This window comes from Mus musculus, chromosome 5 (genome assembly GCF_000001635.26).
Source record: "Mus musculus strain C57BL/6J chromosome 5, GRCm38.p6 C57BL/6J".
Lineage (NCBI taxonomy): Eukaryota > Metazoa > Chordata > Mammalia > Rodentia > Muridae > Mus > Mus musculus.
Window position 1 is genome coordinate 115,357,747 of NC_000071.6, and position 18,805 is coordinate 115,376,551.

Below are 18,805 nucleotides of genomic sequence, written 5' to 3' on the forward strand. Positions count from 1 at the left end.
GAACTTGATATGTAGACCAGGCTGAGATGCAATCCCTCTTGCTTCCCCAGTGCTAGGATTAGATGTTGTGCCACAGGCTGGCTTCTGACTGAGCTAGTATTGATCATCCGCAGTTTCATTCAGTGAAAAAACGAGGCAGGTCCGGGATGTGGCTCAGCAGGTTGAGTGTTTGTTGGTCATGTAGGAAGCACTGATTTTGGCCCCCAAGTCCCTACTATACCTGGGCATCAAGGTGAACAGCAGCAACCCCAGCACTCCAGGAGTTAGGATGGTCCGAAAGGCAAGGTCATCCCGTGCTACACGGCTAGTCTCATCTACATGAGATCTTGTCTCAGAAAGAAAACAAAATCGAATCTGCTGGGCAGTGGTGACACATGCCTTTATTCCCAGCACTCCGGAGGCAGAGGCAGGCGGATTTCTGAGTTCGAGGCCAGCCTGGTCTACAGAGTAAGTTCCAGGACAGCCAGGGCTATACAGAGAAATCCTATCTCGAAAAAAAACACACACACAAAGAAAATCGAATCTAAGGCATGTGAGGATGTGTTTTGCAGTGCTGTGGTGCTGCTCACTGGTGGAGATCACTTTCTGCTCTGGCAGAGGATAATAAAGGGCCCAGAACCCAGATAGTGGGTCAGAACTTTACATAATTCCAGTTCCAGGGAATCCAACACGCTCTTCTGGTCCCCACGGGCACCAGAAATGCACATGGTACATGTAGGCAAAACACTCATATACATAAAATTAATAATGATGTAAAAAATATGGTCACCGGGCAGTGGTGGCACACACCTATAATTCCAGCACTTGGAAGGCAGAGGCTGGTGGATTTTTGAGTTCAAGGCCAGCCTGGTCTACAGAGTGAGTTCCAGGACAGCCAAGGCTACACAGAGAAACCCTGTCTCGAAAAAAAAAAAAAAAAAAAAAAAAGTCTATGAAAATACATTAAATGAGTCCCTACCACATTGTATTTAAACATTTTTTAGACGGAAAGGCTGCCTACAGTTTGTGTAGCTGCTATGCACATGTTTGAGGAAAGCTATATCTGGGCTTTTTTTCTTTTTAAACATTTGGCTATGAATGTATACTATTTGTGTTGTTTTAAAAAATCCTCCCATCCAAAAAAAAAAAAGATCCAAGGCTGTTCAGCTGCTACCGGGATTTCTGTCGCTCTTGTCAGTTCCATAGACTGTAAGTCACATGAGGACAAGAACCCTTTGGGCAGAGTTAAATCAGTCAAAGGACTGGGTAGGGGGTGGGTGTCCAGCACCTGCAGTACCGCTCGCTCCCAGTGGGTGGCAGGCTCCTCCTAGGCGGGCGCCGCCCAAAAGCCTGGGCCAGGGAAGTCCTGCCTTCGACCTTCAACGTGGCTGGTCTCCTCTCAGGTTCCTGGAAGGAGATGGAGGGAGGTGAAACCTGAGAAAGGAATACAGGGAGAGAGGTCGGCTCAACCCCGGGGGCTCTTTCTTCCGGCCTTCTTCTGAGGCTTCTCATCTTCCTCACATTGGTACAAGAAATCTTCAAGGTAGGCATGGTGGTGCTCCCCCCACCCCCACCCCCATTATCCCAGCACCAGGGAAACTAAGGCAGGAGAATGAAGAATTCCAGGCCAAAACACATGCCTTTCATCCCAGAACTGGGGAGGCAGAGACAGGAGAATCTCTGTCAGTTTGAAGCCAGCAGGGTCTGTCACTATGTATAGTGAATCCCTGGGTGCGTGAGGGATGGGAGTCTTCAGTTATTCTAGTCAGGCCTGTTATTCCAACGACTCTATATTCTGGAACAAAAAGATCACAAGTTCAAGGCCAGCTCCAGGCTGTAGATTGAGTGCCAGGCTAGTGTGGGCAACTTGGTAAGATCTGTCTCAAAACAGGAAATAAACGCTAGGCATGTACTTTTAAACGCAGCAATAGAAGACAGAGGCAGAAAGGACATTGCAAACTCAGGGCCAGCTGGGGCTTCGTGGTAAGAACCCGTATCAAAAACAAGACATGGACAAATTACGATTAAGAAGGCTGGGGATGTAGCTCAGCAGTCTGGCAATTGCCTAGCATGCCTGAGGCCCTGGGTTCAATCTCCAGCACCGCAAAAAAAAAAATTTTTAAGTAACAATCAAACAAATAAATAAGTTAGAAAAGAAAAGGAGAAAGGAATTGGGACAAAGCAAAGTGCTTACCTAACTGCACAAGGCCTGCGCTCTGTCTGTCCCTAGCACTGTGATAAAAACAGCTGTGGTAATAAATGCCTGTTATCCCAATATTCAGGAGGCGGGGGCAGGAGAATCAGGGGCTCAAGGTCATTACGTAGCAAAACCAAGGCCAGCCTGGGCTACAGGAGATCCAGTCAGAGAGCTCTGAGAATCCTCATTTCCTGTAGGAGTGGGAGTAGATAAGAAATACGAAGAAAAGTCCCATCCCTCCCCCAGGAACTGGGCACAGAGCAGAAGGCAGGAACCTTTCCTGAAAATCTGCATAACTCAGAACTCACCTGACAGTTGATTTACTGCCCTGCTTGGTATTCCCTTTGATCTTCAGGTGGTGGTGAGTTGTCTGAAGTGGGGGGCAGGGACACACACACACACACACACACACACACACACACACACACTCACTCACTCGGGTTCTCTAACAGAGCTGCAGGCCCTGAGCCACCTCCTCAGCTTTTGGTTTGTTTGCTGCTTCATTGGTTGGTTGGTTGTTCTTTTCTTTTTAATGACTTCTTTGTTTTTATTTCGCGGGAACTGGTGTTCTGCCTAAGTGTGTGTCTGTGTGAGGGCGTTGGATGCTGTGGAGTTGCAGGCAGTTGTGAGCTGCGATGCGGGTGCTGGGGATTGAACCCTGGTCCTTTGGAAGAACAGCCAGGGCTCTAACCACTGAGCAGTCGCCCCAGCCCTGTTTGTTTTTAAGTAAGGGTCTCACTATATAGCTCAGGCTGGCCTTAAATTCCCACCCTTTTGCCCTAGCCTCCTGAGTCTCTCCCTCCTCCTCCTCCTCTTCCTCCTCCTCTTCCTCTTCCTCCTCTTCCACCTAGTTTTTTTCCTAACTTTTATTTACCATCTCTGGTAAGAAATCGAGAGAGCAAGAGAGTGAGAGAGCAAGCAAGAGAGTTCAGTAGTCAGTGCAAGCGGAGATCAGAGGACAGCTTTCAGGAGTTGGTTGTCTCTCGCACCACGTGGGTCTTAGGGAACTGAACTAAGATTTTTAGGCTTCATGTTTTTGTTGTTTTTGTTTTTTGGTTTTTTTTTTGTTTTTTCTTTCTTTTTTTTTTTTTTTTTTTTTTTGGTTTTTTGATACAGGGTTTCTCTGTATAGCCCTGGCTGTCCTGGAGCTCACTTTGTAGACCAGGCTGGCCTTGAACTCAGAAATCCGCCTGCCTCTGCCTCCGGAGTGCTGGGATTAAAGGCGTGCGCCACCACGCCCGGCTTAGGCTTCATGTTTAGTGCCTTAATCAATGACTCACCTCTCACCTCACCCCTCTGTCTTCTTTAATAACCGCAGGTCAGGGATCTGGGCAGTAGCTCAGCTAATAAAGTGCTTGCCTTACAAGCATTCAGACCCCAGGTTCAATTCCTAGAACCCATGTGGAGAAAATTAAAATAAAATAATATAATATAATAAAAAAAGAAAGAGAAGGAGGAAAAGTGAAAATCCCAGCACTTGGGAAATGAGACCAGAGGACTCCTAGGGCTCGACAGCCACTGTAGCCTAGTTGGTGAGGTTCGTGAGATTCAGGCCTGCCAAAGAAAAAGCTCCAGTCTTTAAAGAACAATACCCAAGGTTATTCTCAGGCTTCTACCTACACGCGCGCACATATACACACACGCCTGTGCACCTGCACACACACATCTGTGTAATCCCTCCACCTGTTCACCTGCATATACCTGTGCATCCTCACACACCCGCACATGCACACTAATTGTAGATAAGACAGTATATAGTTAAAATTAAGAAAAGAAAGACAGGGCCGGGCAGTGGTGGCACATGCCTTTAATTCCAGCACTTAGGCAGAGGCAGGCAGATTTCTGAGTTCAAGGCCAGCCTGGTCTACAGTGAGTTCCAGGACAGCCAGGGCTACACAGAAAAAACCTGTCTAGAAAACAAACAAACAAGTTTGAGGCCATCTCCAGTTACAGGAGACCCTGCCTCAAAACAAACAAAAACAAAAACAAAACAAAATCCAAACCAAACCTAGCAATCAAAACCTTAGAGATAGGAGGGGGGCTAGAGAGATGGCTCAGTGGTTATTCCCAGCAGGGCCGCTCACGAGCTGGAACTGCTTTCAGTTCTGCAGGTGGTGCACGGATATATATACGTGCAGGCAAAACATTCGTACACACAGATAAGCAAATTAAAAAAAAAAAAAACCCATAAAAATAAGACCAAAGAGCAACAATGGAGGTGGGGGGGTGGGGAGGGAGAGAGAGAGGGAGGGAGACAGGGAAAGGGGAGGGAGGGAGAGAGGGGCAGAAGGAGGGGGAGGGGAGGGAGGGAGAGAGGGGCAGGAAGAGGGGAGAGGGGGAGGGGAGGGAGAGAAAGGGGGAGCAGGGGGAGGGGAAGAATGGGAAGGGAGAGGGGAGGGAGGGAGAGAGAAAGGAAAGCGAGGCTGGAACACCCACTTCACTGCTCACCCTCTGGATGAGAGGGGCCACATTTACATCTGCTAGAGCCAAGAGTCTTTGTTGCTTCCCTCTACTGAACCCTTGGGTTGTCATTCAGGGACTCCCAGGGCCACTGTCACTCACTCTGTCTCACCCACGTTGTAGACTCATCCTCCCAGCTCCTTGTCTCCAGCATCTCTGCAACGAGTTGGTGCCATGTGTACGCAGTTTTCCCCTCGATTATTAGCCCTGGGCATCTCTTGCCCGTCCGTTTGATGGTTTTCTTTTTTTTTTTTTTTAAAGATTTTATTTATTTATTATATATAGGTACACTGTCGCTGTCTTCAGACACTCCAGAAGAGGGAGTCAGATTTTGTTACGGATGGTTGTGAGCCACCATGTGGTTGCTGGGATTTGAACTCCGGACCTTCGGAAGAGCAATCGGGTGCTCTTACCCACTGAGCCATCTCACCAGCCCCCCCCCCCCCCCCGTTTGATGGTTTTCTACGGGCGGCAGCCAGTGCCGTCCAGTCCACCTTCCAGCATCCAGGGACCAGTGTTTCCTTCCTCTCTCTCACCAGGATCTCATCCAAGTCCTCCGCATTTCTTTACCCCGGTGTCTCTCAGCTCTTTCCCGCCCACCTCTGTTGAATCACCGGCTAGGCTAGCCGGTGTTCCTCTGCTGGGACCACGGCAGTGCTTCCCAGACTGTTCTCCCTCCTTGGAGCCTCACCCCTTCCCATCTGCTCTCTCTATGGCAGCCACAGGGATCTTTCTAAAGCGCAGAGCTGATGTGAAACCCTTCAGAGACTGCCTGTTGCCCTTAGGATAAACCCCAGATTCTGACCTCCGAGTCCTGACCTGTAAGCGCTCCCCAGTCCCGTCCATCACTGCTCGGTCACCTTCTGCGGTAGCTTTCCTCCTGTTTCTAAAACCTTCCCAAGCCTTTCCAACGCCAGGGCCTTTGTTCATGCTGTAATCTCAGTCAGGAGTGGTCTTACCTTCTCTTCCTCCTTCCCCCTCCTTTCTTCCTCCCACTTCTCCTTCTCTTTCCCCCTTTCTCCTTGCTTTCCTCCTTCTCCCCTTCCTCCTCTTTCTCCTCTTCTCCCCAGCAACCTACCACTGGGCTAAATCCCATCCATCACTGACTTACAAAAAGCCCAGAAGTCCTCCCTCCCACCATCTGCCCCAGAGCAGGACCACGCTTTGCTTATTTCTGTTATCCCATACCAAACACAGCCTCTGACCAAAACCCATGGTTTTGAGTATTTTAATGGCATTTTGCTGTTCCCTTTCTTCTAGTGACAAAAGAAAAACCATCTGCCCAGCGTGGTAGCACAAACCTGTAGTCTCAGCACTCAGGAGTAGGAGTCAGGATTAAGATTTTTGTTTGCTTGTTTGTTTGTTTGTTTGTTTTTCGAGACAGGGTTTCTCTGTATAGCCTTGGCTGTCCTGGAACTCACTCTTGTAGACCAGGCTGCCCTCGAACTCAGAAATTCGCCTGCCTCTGCCTCCCGAGTGCTGGGATTAAAGACGTGCGCCACCACTGCCCGGCTGTTTGCTTATTTTTTTTTTAAATATTTATTTATTTATTATATGTAAGTACACTGTAGCTGTCTTCAGACACTCCAGAAGAGGGAGTCAGATCTCATTAAGGATGGTTGTGAGCCACCATGTGGTTGCTGGGATTTGAACTCAGGACCTTTGGAAGAGCAGTTGGTGGTGCTCTTAACCACTGAGCCATCTCTCCAGACCCTGTTTGCTTATTTTTGAGAAAAGGTTCTACTATGTAGACTAGGTTGGCCTTGAGCTCACCAGAGATCCACCTGCCTCTGCATCAGAAGTGCTGGGATTGAAGATATACTTTGGTAGTCCCAGTTTGGGGAATTGGGATTTTGGAGTCTAGCCTGGGCTACATAACAAGACACTGTCTACAGAACCAAAAGCAAAAACCCCCAGAACATCAGAAAGTGGCTGTGTCAGGATTTGAATCCAGGTTGTCTGGGGCCTAGGAGTCTTCAGTGGTGGCCATCAGGGAAATTCTAGGTGGGAGGCACTCCTAAGCACCACCCTGTGTAAGAAGTGTAGGTGTTCTTGGCGACAAAGTGATTTCCTGCCTACTCTAGTGTCACCACTTCTTGCCAGGCACTAAAAGTTCCACATAGACTCAGTTCAAACAAGTAAAGGTTTAGCCTTGACAACGGAGATAGTACCTACGCTAGCAGAAAGCCCCCTTCAGTCAGCTGATGCCTGTACTGGACACTTTTATGTCAGCTGACCCAAACTAGAGTCGTGAGAGAGAGGAAGGAGATTCAATTAAGAAAATATCACCAGGGGCTGGAGAGATGGCTCAGTGGTTAAGAGCACTGACTGCTCTTCCAAAGGTCCTGAGTTCAAATCCCAGCAACCACATGGTGGCTCACAACCATCCGTAATGAGATTTGATGCCCTCTTCTGGTGCGTCTGAAGACAGCTACAGTGTACTTACTTATGTATAATAATAAATAAATCTTTAAAAAAAAATCTCCAAAACAGCAGGCTGTAGGCAAGCCTGAAGGGCATTTTCTTAATTAGTGATTGATGGGGGCTGGCCCCGCCCATTGTGGGTGAGGCCTGCCTACTGTGGGCGGGAACATCTCTGGACAAGTGCTCCTGGATTCTATGAGAAAGCAAGCTGAGAAGCTATGGGAGCAAGCTAGTCAGCAGCACCCCTCCATGGCCCCTGCATCAGCTCCTGCCACCAGGTTCCTGCCCTGTTTGAGTTCCTGACCGGACTTCCTTCAGTGATGGACCATGGTATGGTAGTGTAACCCAAACAAACCCTTTCCTCCCCAACTTGCTTTGATCATGGTGTTTCATCACAGCAACAGAACCCCTAACTAAGACACAAATTGGTACCAGGGTAATGGGGTATTGCTGTGATAGACCTGATCGTGTGTTTTGGGGAGGACCAGGGAAGGACTTTGAACTAGAAAAGCCGTGTGGAGAGCTCCGTGAGCTGCTCTGCAGAAGCCTGGAGGATGAGACTGTTGAGAGCATCCAGCCAGCAGTGGCGCACACCTTTAATCCCAATGCCTGGGAGGCAGAAGCAATCAGATCTCTCTGAGGTCAGCCTGCTCTACAGCGTGAGTTCCAGGACAGCCAGGGTTACACAGAAAAAAACCCTGTCTCAGAAAAATAAAAATAAAAAAGTTGAGAAGAGTGCACATGATGAAGGCCTGGCTTATGGTGTTTCAGAGGGAAGTTTAAAGACTCTACTGCGGCCAGTTGTTATTTAAATGAAGATTCCGTGGTTCTAGTCAGCTGGAGCTGATGAATCAGCTGTGATTAACAAGAGACCAGCATCACTGAGGTGATGTCTTCTGGGAAGGGTTTCCTCAGAGCTGGCACACAGAAGCTGTGTTCCAGAGATGGACAAGGTTGTATTATCTCCTGCTGGCAGCTGGACTTAAGAGTCACCAAGGTGGTCCTGGTTTTGAAGACATGGAAGGGTCATGGAGAACAGCTGAGGCTTGGCACTTTGTGGTGGCCGGAGTCCCTGAAGAGAGCCCAGGAGAGGCTGTTTATGAAGGTGCAGCCCAGTTGCAGCAAGGGACCCTAGGATTTTGGAGATGCCAGTACCATGCAACGACCACCAAGAACAGCAGCAGCAGTGGAGGAGCGGGGAGCCAGAGCCTAGAAGACAAAGCTGCGTGTGCTGCAGAGGGCGGAGCCAGAAAAGTGACCCAAACCCTTCGGAGGAGCCCGAAGACCTTGAGTTGATTCAGACTTTGGATGCCGAGTTATTTGATTATTGTTGGGGTTTGTTTTTGCTTTGATTCGATTGTGACACTGCCCTGGTTCTTCTCTCTTGGAGTAAGAAAGTATTTAATGTATTTTTTTATTTTACAAGAGCCCACAGTTGAGAGACTGAATTTTTGAAGAAATTTTAGGACCTCAAAGACGCTTTGCGGTTAAAAAGACTGAATTTTAAACTGTTTGAACTTGTGAAGACTGTGGGAGTTTTCAGACTTGGAATATTTGACATTGTGATCACGTTCATGTGGCGGGGCACAGGAAAGGAGAGGTTAGGGCTTAACAGCGATGAGTTTGTGTGTCAAGGTGACAAGGGGTCAGTTGTGCAGGATAGTTTTACATCAACTTGACACAAGCTAGAGACATCAGAGAAGAGGGAACTTCAACTGAGAAAATGCCTCCATGAGATTGGGCTCCAGGCAAGCCTGTAGGATATTTTCTTAATTAGATTGATGTGGGAGGGGTCAGCCCACTGTGGGTGGGGCCATCCCTAGGCTGTTGGTCCTGGGTTCTATAAGAATATGGACTGGAAAGATGGCTAGCAACCACATGGTGGCCTACAACCATCTGTAATGGGTTCTGATGCCCTTTTCTGGTGTGTCTGAAGAGAGCTACAGTGTACTCACATATATAAAATAAATCTTTTAAAAAGGAAGGAAAGGAGCTGGGCGTGGTGGCGCACGCCTTTAATCCCAGCACTTGGGAGGCAGAGGCAGGCAGATTTCTGAGTTTGAGGCCAGCCTGGTCTACAAAGTGAGTTCCAGGACAGCCAGGGCTACACAGAGACACCCTGTCTCGGAAAAAAAAAAAAAGGGGGGGGGGCTTATTAGAGTGGCTTACAGGCTGTGATTCCAGGAGCCCAATAGTGACTGTCTGCAGCAGAAAGTCCAAGGATCTGGTAGCTGTTGAGTCTAGGAGACTGGACGTCTCAGTGGTCCAAATCGAGTCCTGGAGGCCCAGAGAAATCCTAGCGAGCTGCTGATCTTCAGTTCACATTGGCATCCTGAAGAAGTGGGGTCTGATACCAGCAAAGGAATGCCTCTGTAACAGGATAGATGAGCTTGACAGCAAGAGGGAGGGCAAGCAGGCCAAGAGCAAAAGCATTTGTGTGACCCTGCTTGCCCTGGAACTGGCTCTGTAGACCAGGCTGGTCTTGAACTCACAGAGACCAACCTACCCCTGGCTCCCCAGTGCTGAAATCAAAGGCATGAACCATGGCAGCGTCCACCATCCATGACCTTTTATGTGGGCTGCCACCGAAAGATGGGGCCCAGATTGAGGGTGGGACTTCTCAAATGATCCAGTCCAAAACGACAACGACGAAGACAACAACAACAACAACAACAAAATCCTTCATGGGGTGCCCAACTGCTTGGGTTTCAGTTGATTTCAGATAACAGTAAAGTTAACAACCAAGATCAGCCATGCCAGGCTGATCATGTGTGTGTGTGTGTGTGTGTGTGTGTGTGTGTGTGTGTGTATACTAAATGAGGCCAGAAAAGAGCATCAGATCTTCTGAAACTGGAGGTATTGGTGAGCTGCTATGTGGGTGCTGGGAATTGAACCCTTGTCCTTTGGAAGAGCTGTCAGCATTCTTAACCCCTGAGTCATCTCTCCAACTCCCAAGTTTTTCTCAGGCGTGTGTGTGTGTGTGTGTGTGTGTGTGTGTGTGTGTGTGTGTGTGGCCAGAGCTCACCATCGGGTGGCATTCCTCAGTAACTATCCGCCTCGAGTTTGTTTTCATTCTTCTTCTTGAGACATGGACTCATGGAGCCCAGGTTTGCCTTAAATTTGCTATGTAGCCAAGGATAGCCTCGAGCTTCCTATCCCTCTGCCTTCCCCTCTAAAGTGCTGTGGGAAACAGGCATGCACTGCCACACAGGGTTTATGTGGTACTGGGAATTGAACCTAGGGCTTTGATCATGCTAGGTGATCAACTGAGCTACGTACTCAGCCCTACCATGGTTTTGGTTTTGTTTTGTTTGTTTGTTTGCTTGTTTTTTTTTTCTTTTTTCTTTTTCTTTTTTTTTTTTTTTTGTTTGTTTGGTTTTTTTTTGAGACAAGAGCTCTTGCTGGGGACTTGGGCTTGAAGATGAAGCTATATTGGCTGGCTAAGTGAGCCCTGGGTAGGGAGCTGTCTGTTAAATACTTCCTCAACACTGGGGTTGTGAGACTGCTTAGATCCCCCACCGCACCCCCTAACACAAGGCTCTGTAGACCAGGCTGGCCCCCAACTCAGAGATCGTCCTGCTTCTGCCTCCTGAGTGCTGGGATTAGAAGTGTGTGCTACCACAGTCCAGCGGTGTGGTATATCCTGTGGCACTGGGCAAACACACATCCTGAGTGTGTATGTATGTACACGCAAGCCAGAGCAGGATGTCATGTTTCCTGCTTGGTTCCCCTCAGGGCCCAGTGAACCAGGATCCCTATAGTCGGCAGGTGGATTGTCTGGTCAACATGCTCAAGTGATCCTCCTGTCTCAGCGTGCCCCCCACCCCACCCGCCCCCAGGCTCGGGGTCGCAGGCACATGTGGCCACTCCCAGGTTTTATATGGATGCTGAGGAGTTTAACTCTGGTCCTGCTCGCACAGTAAGCCCCTTACCCCGGGGCTGCCGGCCTCTGACCTTCACAAAGCATCCATTTGCAGAAATGTTCATTTTCTTTTCCTGATCATATCTCAGCAGTCTGTCTTATACAGTTCCGTGATTTAATAACAGGGACTGATAACAGGCCCAGTTCGGCTGATTACCAGTAAACACACAAAGCCTCATCCGAAATCAGCAGCTGCTCACACTGGAGATGAAGCCATGAGCCCCTGTGAGCATCACGTCATCCCCAAGTGTACAGGATGCAGACAAGAGCCAGTGTGTGGTCTGACGTCGTAAGCAAGCGAGTTCTTTTTGTTGTTTTCCGCTTACATGTATTTCTTTGAGCATGTGTACATGTGTAGAGGCATGCATGCCGCAGGATACATGGGGTGGGGGGCTCTTCTTCCTACCATGTGGGTCCCAGAGTCTTCACTGAGGTCATTGGGCAATGCAGCAACTGTCTTAAGCACTGAGCCACCTCACCAGCTCTGGTTTTGTTTTGGAGACAGGGTCTCCGGTAGCCTGAAGTAGCCACCAGCTCTCTATGCGGTTGAGGCTAACCTGTTGCTTCCTACCTCCCAAGTACTGGTATTACACACACTCTCACATTCTCACACATACATACACACTCACACAGTCACACACACTCACATCTACACACATATACACACTCACATGTATACACTCACATATACCTACACACATATGCACATATATACACTGACATATACCTACACACACATACAAACATATACACTCACATACATACATGCACAGTCATACACATACACTCACATCCACATATGCTCACGTATACCTACACACATATGCACACATATACACACATATACACTGACATATACCTATACACATATGCATACTTACACATCAACACTCACACACACACACACACACACACACATAGGGTTGTACACACATGCACAGTCACATACATTACACACATAAACACTCTCATACACACATACGTATATACACAAGCATACACATACACACATACATATGCTCACACACACATACAAACATATATACACACACACAACACATACATACATACATAATACATACACATACAAAATCATGTTCAACTCCTGTGGACATGCAATTTGCAAACTTCTATTGTAGAAACACAAAGTTTTTGCCATGGGTAGTTGGAATGACCAGAGCTGGCTAATAGTCTGCTCGCCCGCCCTCCCTCCCTCCCTCCTTCTCCTGCACCTCTCTCCTGCCCTCCCTCCCTAACTCTTTTTCTTCCCCCTCCCACCCCTCCTTCTCTTTCCCTTTCAGTATTAGGAATTGGACCTAGGTCCTGGGACATACTATTCAGACACTCTCCAGTAAGCCGTACTCTCCGGCCTTCTCTTATGGTTCTTTGTTGAGATAGGGCATCTCTGACTTGCCTAGGCAGGCCTTGAACTCTCCGTCCTCTTGCCTTAGCCTGAGTAGCTGAGCTCACAGAACCGAGCCCCTGTGCCTGGCTATCCTTTAGTTACCAAGGTTATCAGCTCCAAGACTGAAATGTTCCTCTTGTCTCCGGCTCCTGAAAACCTAGGGCTACAATGTGCGTGCACGCCATCACCCCACCTTCTGCTCTTCCTGTATATCCTGTGGTTTTAACTGATTTTTATTTTCCTGGTTTGTTGTTTGTTTGTTTGGAAGGCAGGGTGTCATGAAGCCCAGGCTAGCCTCGATCTCATTATGTCGCTGAGTTTGGCCTTGATTCCTGGCCTTCCTATTTCTATCTCAAGGGCTGGAATTACATATAGGAAATGCCAGCCCACTGGGCTTACACACCTCCATATCTTTGTAACGGTTACACCTTTAAATTGGTGAGAGTTTTGCTGGGTGCTGGGGCTAGAAGTCAGGACATATACACTTTACCCCAGCTCCTAGAGCAGCAGTTCTCAACCTGTGGGTTCCGATCCCCTTGGGAGTCAAACAACCCTTTCACATGGGCCACCTAAGACCATCAGAAAACACAGATATCTACTTTATACTTCATAATAATAGCAATATGACAGTTATAAAGTAGCAACAAAAATAATTTTATTAAAAGGAGCATTAGGGAGGTTAAGAGCAACTCCCCTGAAGGTTTGGTTTTGTTCTTGTTTTTTCTCTTTCTGCTTTTCTTTGTAAAAAGACTTTAAGGCTACAGGATCATAGAAGCTGAGCGCCAAAAGAATGAGAACAACCTTCCAATTCCAGAGTCCAGCCTCTCCTAACGGGCTGGGCAGGACACAGCCTGCCTAATTGGGATAATGACAGTGGGGAAGTCTTGGTGTCAGGCAATTCCCAGTATACCTTGGGCCAGCAACAGCAACATGACCTGGGAATTGGTGAGAAATGTAAAATTGGGGGCTCCACCCCAGGCCTGCTTCCTCAAGCACTTTGGAGGGGAGTGAGCCCAGCCGGGTGTGTCCCAACATGCCCACTGAGCATTCTGGAGTGCTCTCAAGTTGACGGATGTTCACATCTGAGCCTTAGGTGACGGATGTTCACATCTGAGCCTTAGGTACCACTTAGGGGCTGTGTGAACTCGGACAGGTCTTTTTTGTTTCTTTCTCTTCTCTTCTTTAAAGATTTGTCCATTCATTCTATGTATATGAGTACTCTAGCTGTACAGATGGTTGTGAGCCATCATGTGGTTGCTGAGAATTGAACTCAGGACCACTGCTCACTCCGGCCCAAAGATTTATTTATTATTATATGTAAGTACACTGTCACTGTCTTCAGACACACCAGAAGAGGGCATCAGATTTCATTACGGGTGGTTGTGAGCCACCACATGGTTGCTGGGATTTGAGCTCAGGACCTTTCAAAGAGCAGTCAGTGCCCTTAACCACTGAGCCATCTCACCAGCCCCGACCTGTTTCTTCTCTAGAAAATAATGATAACACACACAAAGACAGGCTATGCAAAGAGATGGTGCACCCAGCTACGGGCTGGGGGTGTTTACTCTTAGGAGTTTGGTACTGGCATCTGAATTTAGGCAGTAAACATTTAAGAGGAAAGGTGAAAGGTATTTGAGAGTTAATGTAGTCTGGAGCAGCCATATTGACGTCATTCTATCTGCTAATGAATGTACCAGAGCAGAAGGCCCTGGGATAGAGTCACTGGCCAGTTTATAGACTTAGACACCAGGGCTAACAGGCAGCTGTGAAGCATCATGTCAGGGACCCATCCACACCCTGCGCCCCACCCCGCCCCCGTCTCCAGCAGATGCAGGCCGACTGTCTGCTCCCCAGGGCTCTCTCCAAACCATCTGCCCTGCAGAATCTGCCCGCCTCTGCCCCTCGCCTGGACTCTGCTAACCCAATTGCAGCGGGGTTGTTTCCGGGGCTCTAGAAGTCACAGGTCAGAGATGTCAAGCCTTTCATGGGGCTGACTGAGGCTTTCTTGGCACACCGCTTGCCTGGCGCACACACAAAGCCCTGGGTCTGATGTAAACTAGGCAGGGTAGCTCATACCTGTAAACCAGCCCAGGGAGACTGAAGCAAAAGAATGAGGGATTCAAGGTTAGCCTGGGCTATGTAGTGCCTTAGTACAAAGTTCAAAGCCAGCTTGAGCGCCACTGAATCTCTACTCTAGCAAACTATTGTTGGTGTCCGCATGTTTTTTTTTTTTTTTTTTTTTTTTCCAAATGGGTTGAATCATTAGGCAGGTTGGTCAGGGATACCATGCCAAGACGGGTGTGGTGGCCTGTAAACCATCTTTTAATCCCAGTACTTGAGAGACAGAGGCAGGCAGGTCTCTGGGGGCTTAGAGCCTAGCCTGGGCTATGTAGTGAGTCCCAAGCTAGCCAGACCTACATAGTGAGGCCCTGCCTGGGGCAAAAAAAAAAGTTTTATTTGTACTGTGTGTGAAAGATTTGTGCTGGCAAGATGGCTCTGGTGGGAAAGGTGCTTGTCACCTGATATCCTGAGTTTGACCCTGAAGACCCACACGCTAGAAAGACAACTGCAGGTTGTCTCTGGCCTCCATACTCAAAGCTTGCATGTACGCGCACATAAAACACCACACATTGTAAGTGTAGGAAGTTGAAGTTTTCAGGGCTGGCGGCAGCGGAGCTCAGTTGGTTGTGCTAGCGGGGGCTCGGTCCCTTGCATCATATAAACTGCGGGTGGTGTGACACACTTGTAGTCCTAGCATTGTAGGAGGTAGAGACAGAAGGATCAGAAGTTCAAGGCCATCCTTAGTTATGTGGGGAATTTGAGGCTAGCCTGGGCTATGTGAGCTGAGCATAGCAGTACGCGCGCGCGCGCACACACACACACACACACACACACACACACACACACACACACACACAAAACCTCTCTCCTTCCCTCCTTCCTAGTCTTAGACAGTGGAGGCAAAAAGATCAGGAATTCAAGGCAAACCTAGTTATAAGAGACTCCGTCTCGAAAAAGAAAAGAAAAAGAAAATCTAAATAAAACACTTCATACAAAATTCTCAAAGAACAGGCCAGGTATGGGGAGAAGGCAGAGGCAGGCAGATTTCTGTGGGTTCAGGGCTAGCCTGATCTAATTCCAGAATAGCCAGGGCTAGGAAGAAGCCCTGTATTGGGAAAACAAAACACAAAGAAATAAAATTCTCAGAGAACAAATTAAAAAAAAATACAGAAATACCCATAAAGGAAAAATAACCTAAATGAATAAACCCAGGGTTCTTGGAGTAGTGACCTCTAGGAAAAGTAAAGTTCGTCCAGCCGGTGAACGGGTCTACGAGTCACGTGACCTGTGAAGCCCTCTAAGGGCTGATGCAGGAGGCATTCGCTCCCACGGCTGCTTCCACTTCGGAGCCTTAATTCTGTGGGTTATCTTGGGGAAATCTTCCTCTCCTTACTAGTTTCTGCATCTGTAAACTGTGACCTCATTAACACAAACACACACACTAAATTTCATTTGTTTGTATGAGTTTGCGTGTACCCCAGTGTGGAAGCTAGAACACAACTTTTGGCAGTCAGTTCTGATCCCCTGCTTCTAACCTGTGCGTTCTCTGGGACATAAACAAGCTTGCCAGAGGGCACCTCTGCCCACTGGGCTATCTCACCCACCTGGATGTTTCTGGATATTTATCTACTCACATGCTTTCTCTAGTCTTCTTTCTAGTTTCTTGAAACTATTCCTAGTCAGTCTTTGTCTCTCTCTCTCTCTCTCTCTCTCTCTCTCTCTCTCTCTCTCTCTCTCACACACACACACACACACACACACACACACACACACATGCACAAAGGCATTTTTTGAAGCCTCTTGTTTCTCAGAGGTTTTATTTATAGGCCCGCTCCTCATTGTGAACGCGAAAGGGAGAAAGCGCAGCCCCGGGTAGACCTTTCATGTGTAAATCAGGCCGGCCGGGGAGCGCCGGGTCACCGGGAGCGGGATTTCACTCTTAATTACTCCGAGAGAAAGCAGCGGGGTGGGCGGGAGCCCCCTGCTCGGCTCCCCTGGGCAGGGCGAACCCCCGCCCTGAGCCTTGCTGTCTGGCTCTGGGCGAGCATGGCGCAGCTGCCCGGAGCGAGCTCCCAAGTGGCTTTCTTTGGGGGGGCAAGAAGTTTGGAAGAGTGGGAGGTATCAATGAATGTTGCCAAGCAAAGGGGAGGAGGCGTGTGTATGTGTGTGTTAATTACTGTTTTGTTTGTTTGTTTAAAACCTCTCATTGTTTCTTTTCCGAACTACAAATAACATGTTCTAGGGGAAAAAAATACATGGAAAGATTCCCACTGCACAGTTAGCATCCTTGACCTCGGGGTGAATCTGGAAGAGCATCCTTTGAAATTTTTGATTTTAACCTGTTTTTCCTCTTTTTTTTTTTTTAATTATTCTTTTTTCAGTGCTGGAGAAGAAACTTAGGGCTCCTGTCCTCTACCTCTGAGCCACACTGCAATTCTTGCCGTTCCTCTTTTTTTTTTTTTAATTTAGTTGTCTTATTTTTTTTTTTTTCTTTAAGTTATACAAGTGTGGGAGAGTGTCGTGCATGTGAGTGCAGGTGCCCTGTTTGGAGATGTCATGTTTCAAATCTTCAAACCCTTTGCTACACGATTATATAGCACAGTCTATTTGTGTTTTGTTTGTTTGAGACAGGGTCTTACCTTGGAGCCTTGGCCGGCTTGGAACTTGCTATTTAGGCCAGGCTGGCCTTGAACTCACAGAAACCCTGGCATTAGCTTCTGCTTCCAGAGTGCTGGGATGGCAGATATGGGCTACCATACCCAGCTACTTTCTTTTTTTAAACTGACAACGTCATTATTAAAGGCAGTCTAGCTTTTAAATTTTATTTTTATTTATTTATTTTATTTTATTTTGTTTTTTTGAGACAGGGTTTCTCTGTGTAGCCTTGGCTGTCTTGGAACTCACTCTGTAGACCAGGCTGTCCTTGAACTCAGAAATCTGCCTGCCTCTGCCTCCCAAGCGCTGGGATTAAAGGTGTGCGCCACCACGCCCGGCACTTTTTATTTTATTTTATTTTATTTTATTTTATTTTAAAGGCAGAGTCTTTAATGATAGAAAATAAGTAGCTGACCTCAGTTGTTAGGTGGTGGCTTTGGTGGTAGTCTTGTTTGCTGACTTGTTTTTGAGGTAGACTGTATTAGTTCGGGCTGCCAAGCATGTGAGAGGCAGAGGCGGGCGGGTCTCTAATAAGTTCAAAGCTAGCCTAGTCTCTATAACAAGCTCCATGCCAGCCAGGACTACATAGTGAGACTCTGTCTAATAAAATAAAATAGTAAAGCAAAATAAAGATATCTCTGTCTCCTTACTAATAGCAAGGAGTTTTCATTGCTAAGGGTTTATTTTATTATTATTATTATTATTATTATGTTTATTATGTTTATTGGTATTCTGGCCAAGTATGTCTGTATACCATGTGCCTGAAGTACTCTTGGGGGCCAGAAGAGGGCATCAGATCACCTGGAACTATCGTTGTAAGCAGCTACGTGGGTGCTGCAAGACCTGAACCCAGGTTCTCTGCAAGAGCAGCCAGTGCTCTGAACTGCTGAGCCATCTCTCCAGGCCCACAACTTTCTATTGTAGAGAGGGATCATGAACTTGTATCTGTTTTAGCAGCCCACTGCACTGCTCCAGTTAATGACAGACACCAAAAGCTTCAGGTGATGCCTGATGCTTCCTGGAGGAGCAAACAAAAAAACCAAAAAACCCAGCCCTGGTTGAAAACACCACATTAGTGGGTTTTAAAAATTAATCATAGTTATTTTAAGTTCCTAGCTAGAGAGTTGGGGAACTGTGTTGCTCTCCAGCCATAGCAAGCCCCCACTTTTCCTACGCCTTATAGTTTGTTGCAGAAAATTGCAGATCTCATTCAGAGCAGCTGCTCTCAGAAAGGTCTCCGCTGTCCTCACAGGGAAGAGGAGCTTCCATTTCCCAAGCCATTTGTGCAAAGGATTTGTTTTGTACTCACACCTGCTTTCCTCCTGGGACTCTGAAATTGTGGCCTGCACCAGGTGAGGCTGCCTGTGTGACCAGCCTCCAGTAAAAGCCTCAAGGAAAGGGGTGGCTAAGGAGAGCGACCAGTGGCAGGGGCTCACATCTCAGTGATGTCACAGCCGTGGCTGGCAGAGTTGATGCCTTTATGCCTTAAGCCTGTGGGTCTTTGTTGTTCCTGGATTTTGCCCAATGTGTCTTTTCTTTTTGTAGATGTTGCTTTGTATCCTTTCACTGGGAGAGTCCTGGTGACTTATCAAGGCTTGGAGGCACAGGAGTTGATAGAGTAATAATTGAAGAAAATAAGGGTGGTTTTTTTAAAGGTTTATTTATTTTTATGTATGTGAGTACACTGTAGCTGTACAGATGG

General features: G+C 47.6%; 1 protein-coding gene and 1 long non-coding RNA gene across 3 annotated transcripts in view; one reads left to right on the forward strand and one right to left on the reverse strand.

Annotated features, from left to right (window-relative positions):
- Positions 1 to 953: 953 nt before the first annotated feature.
- Positions 954 to 2,377, reverse strand: 4930401G09Rik (RIKEN cDNA 4930401G09 gene). Its single transcript, NR_163911.1, has 2 exons — positions 2,174 to 2,377; positions 954 to 1,386 (listed from the first exon to the last, which is right to left on the reverse strand). It is a non-coding gene; the product is annotated as an RIKEN cDNA 4930401G09 gene (long non-coding RNA).
- The window catches only part of Msi1 (musashi RNA-binding protein 1), a 96,640-nt gene continuing 79,147 nt past the window's right edge, over positions 1,313 to 18,805 (forward strand). Inside the window, exons 1-2 of one of the 2 annotated variants that reach the window (XM_006530180.2) lie at positions 1,337 to 1,522; positions 11,108 to 11,271. In XM_006530180.2, coding sequence (XP_006530243.1) covers positions 11,198 to 11,271 — 74 coding nt within the window. In that variant the 5' untranslated portion in view covers positions 1,337 to 1,522; positions 11,108 to 11,197. Of the gene's footprint in view, positions 1,523 to 11,107; positions 11,272 to 18,805 lie in introns of both variants that reach the window. The other variant, XM_030254187.1, reaches the window with a different exon arrangement.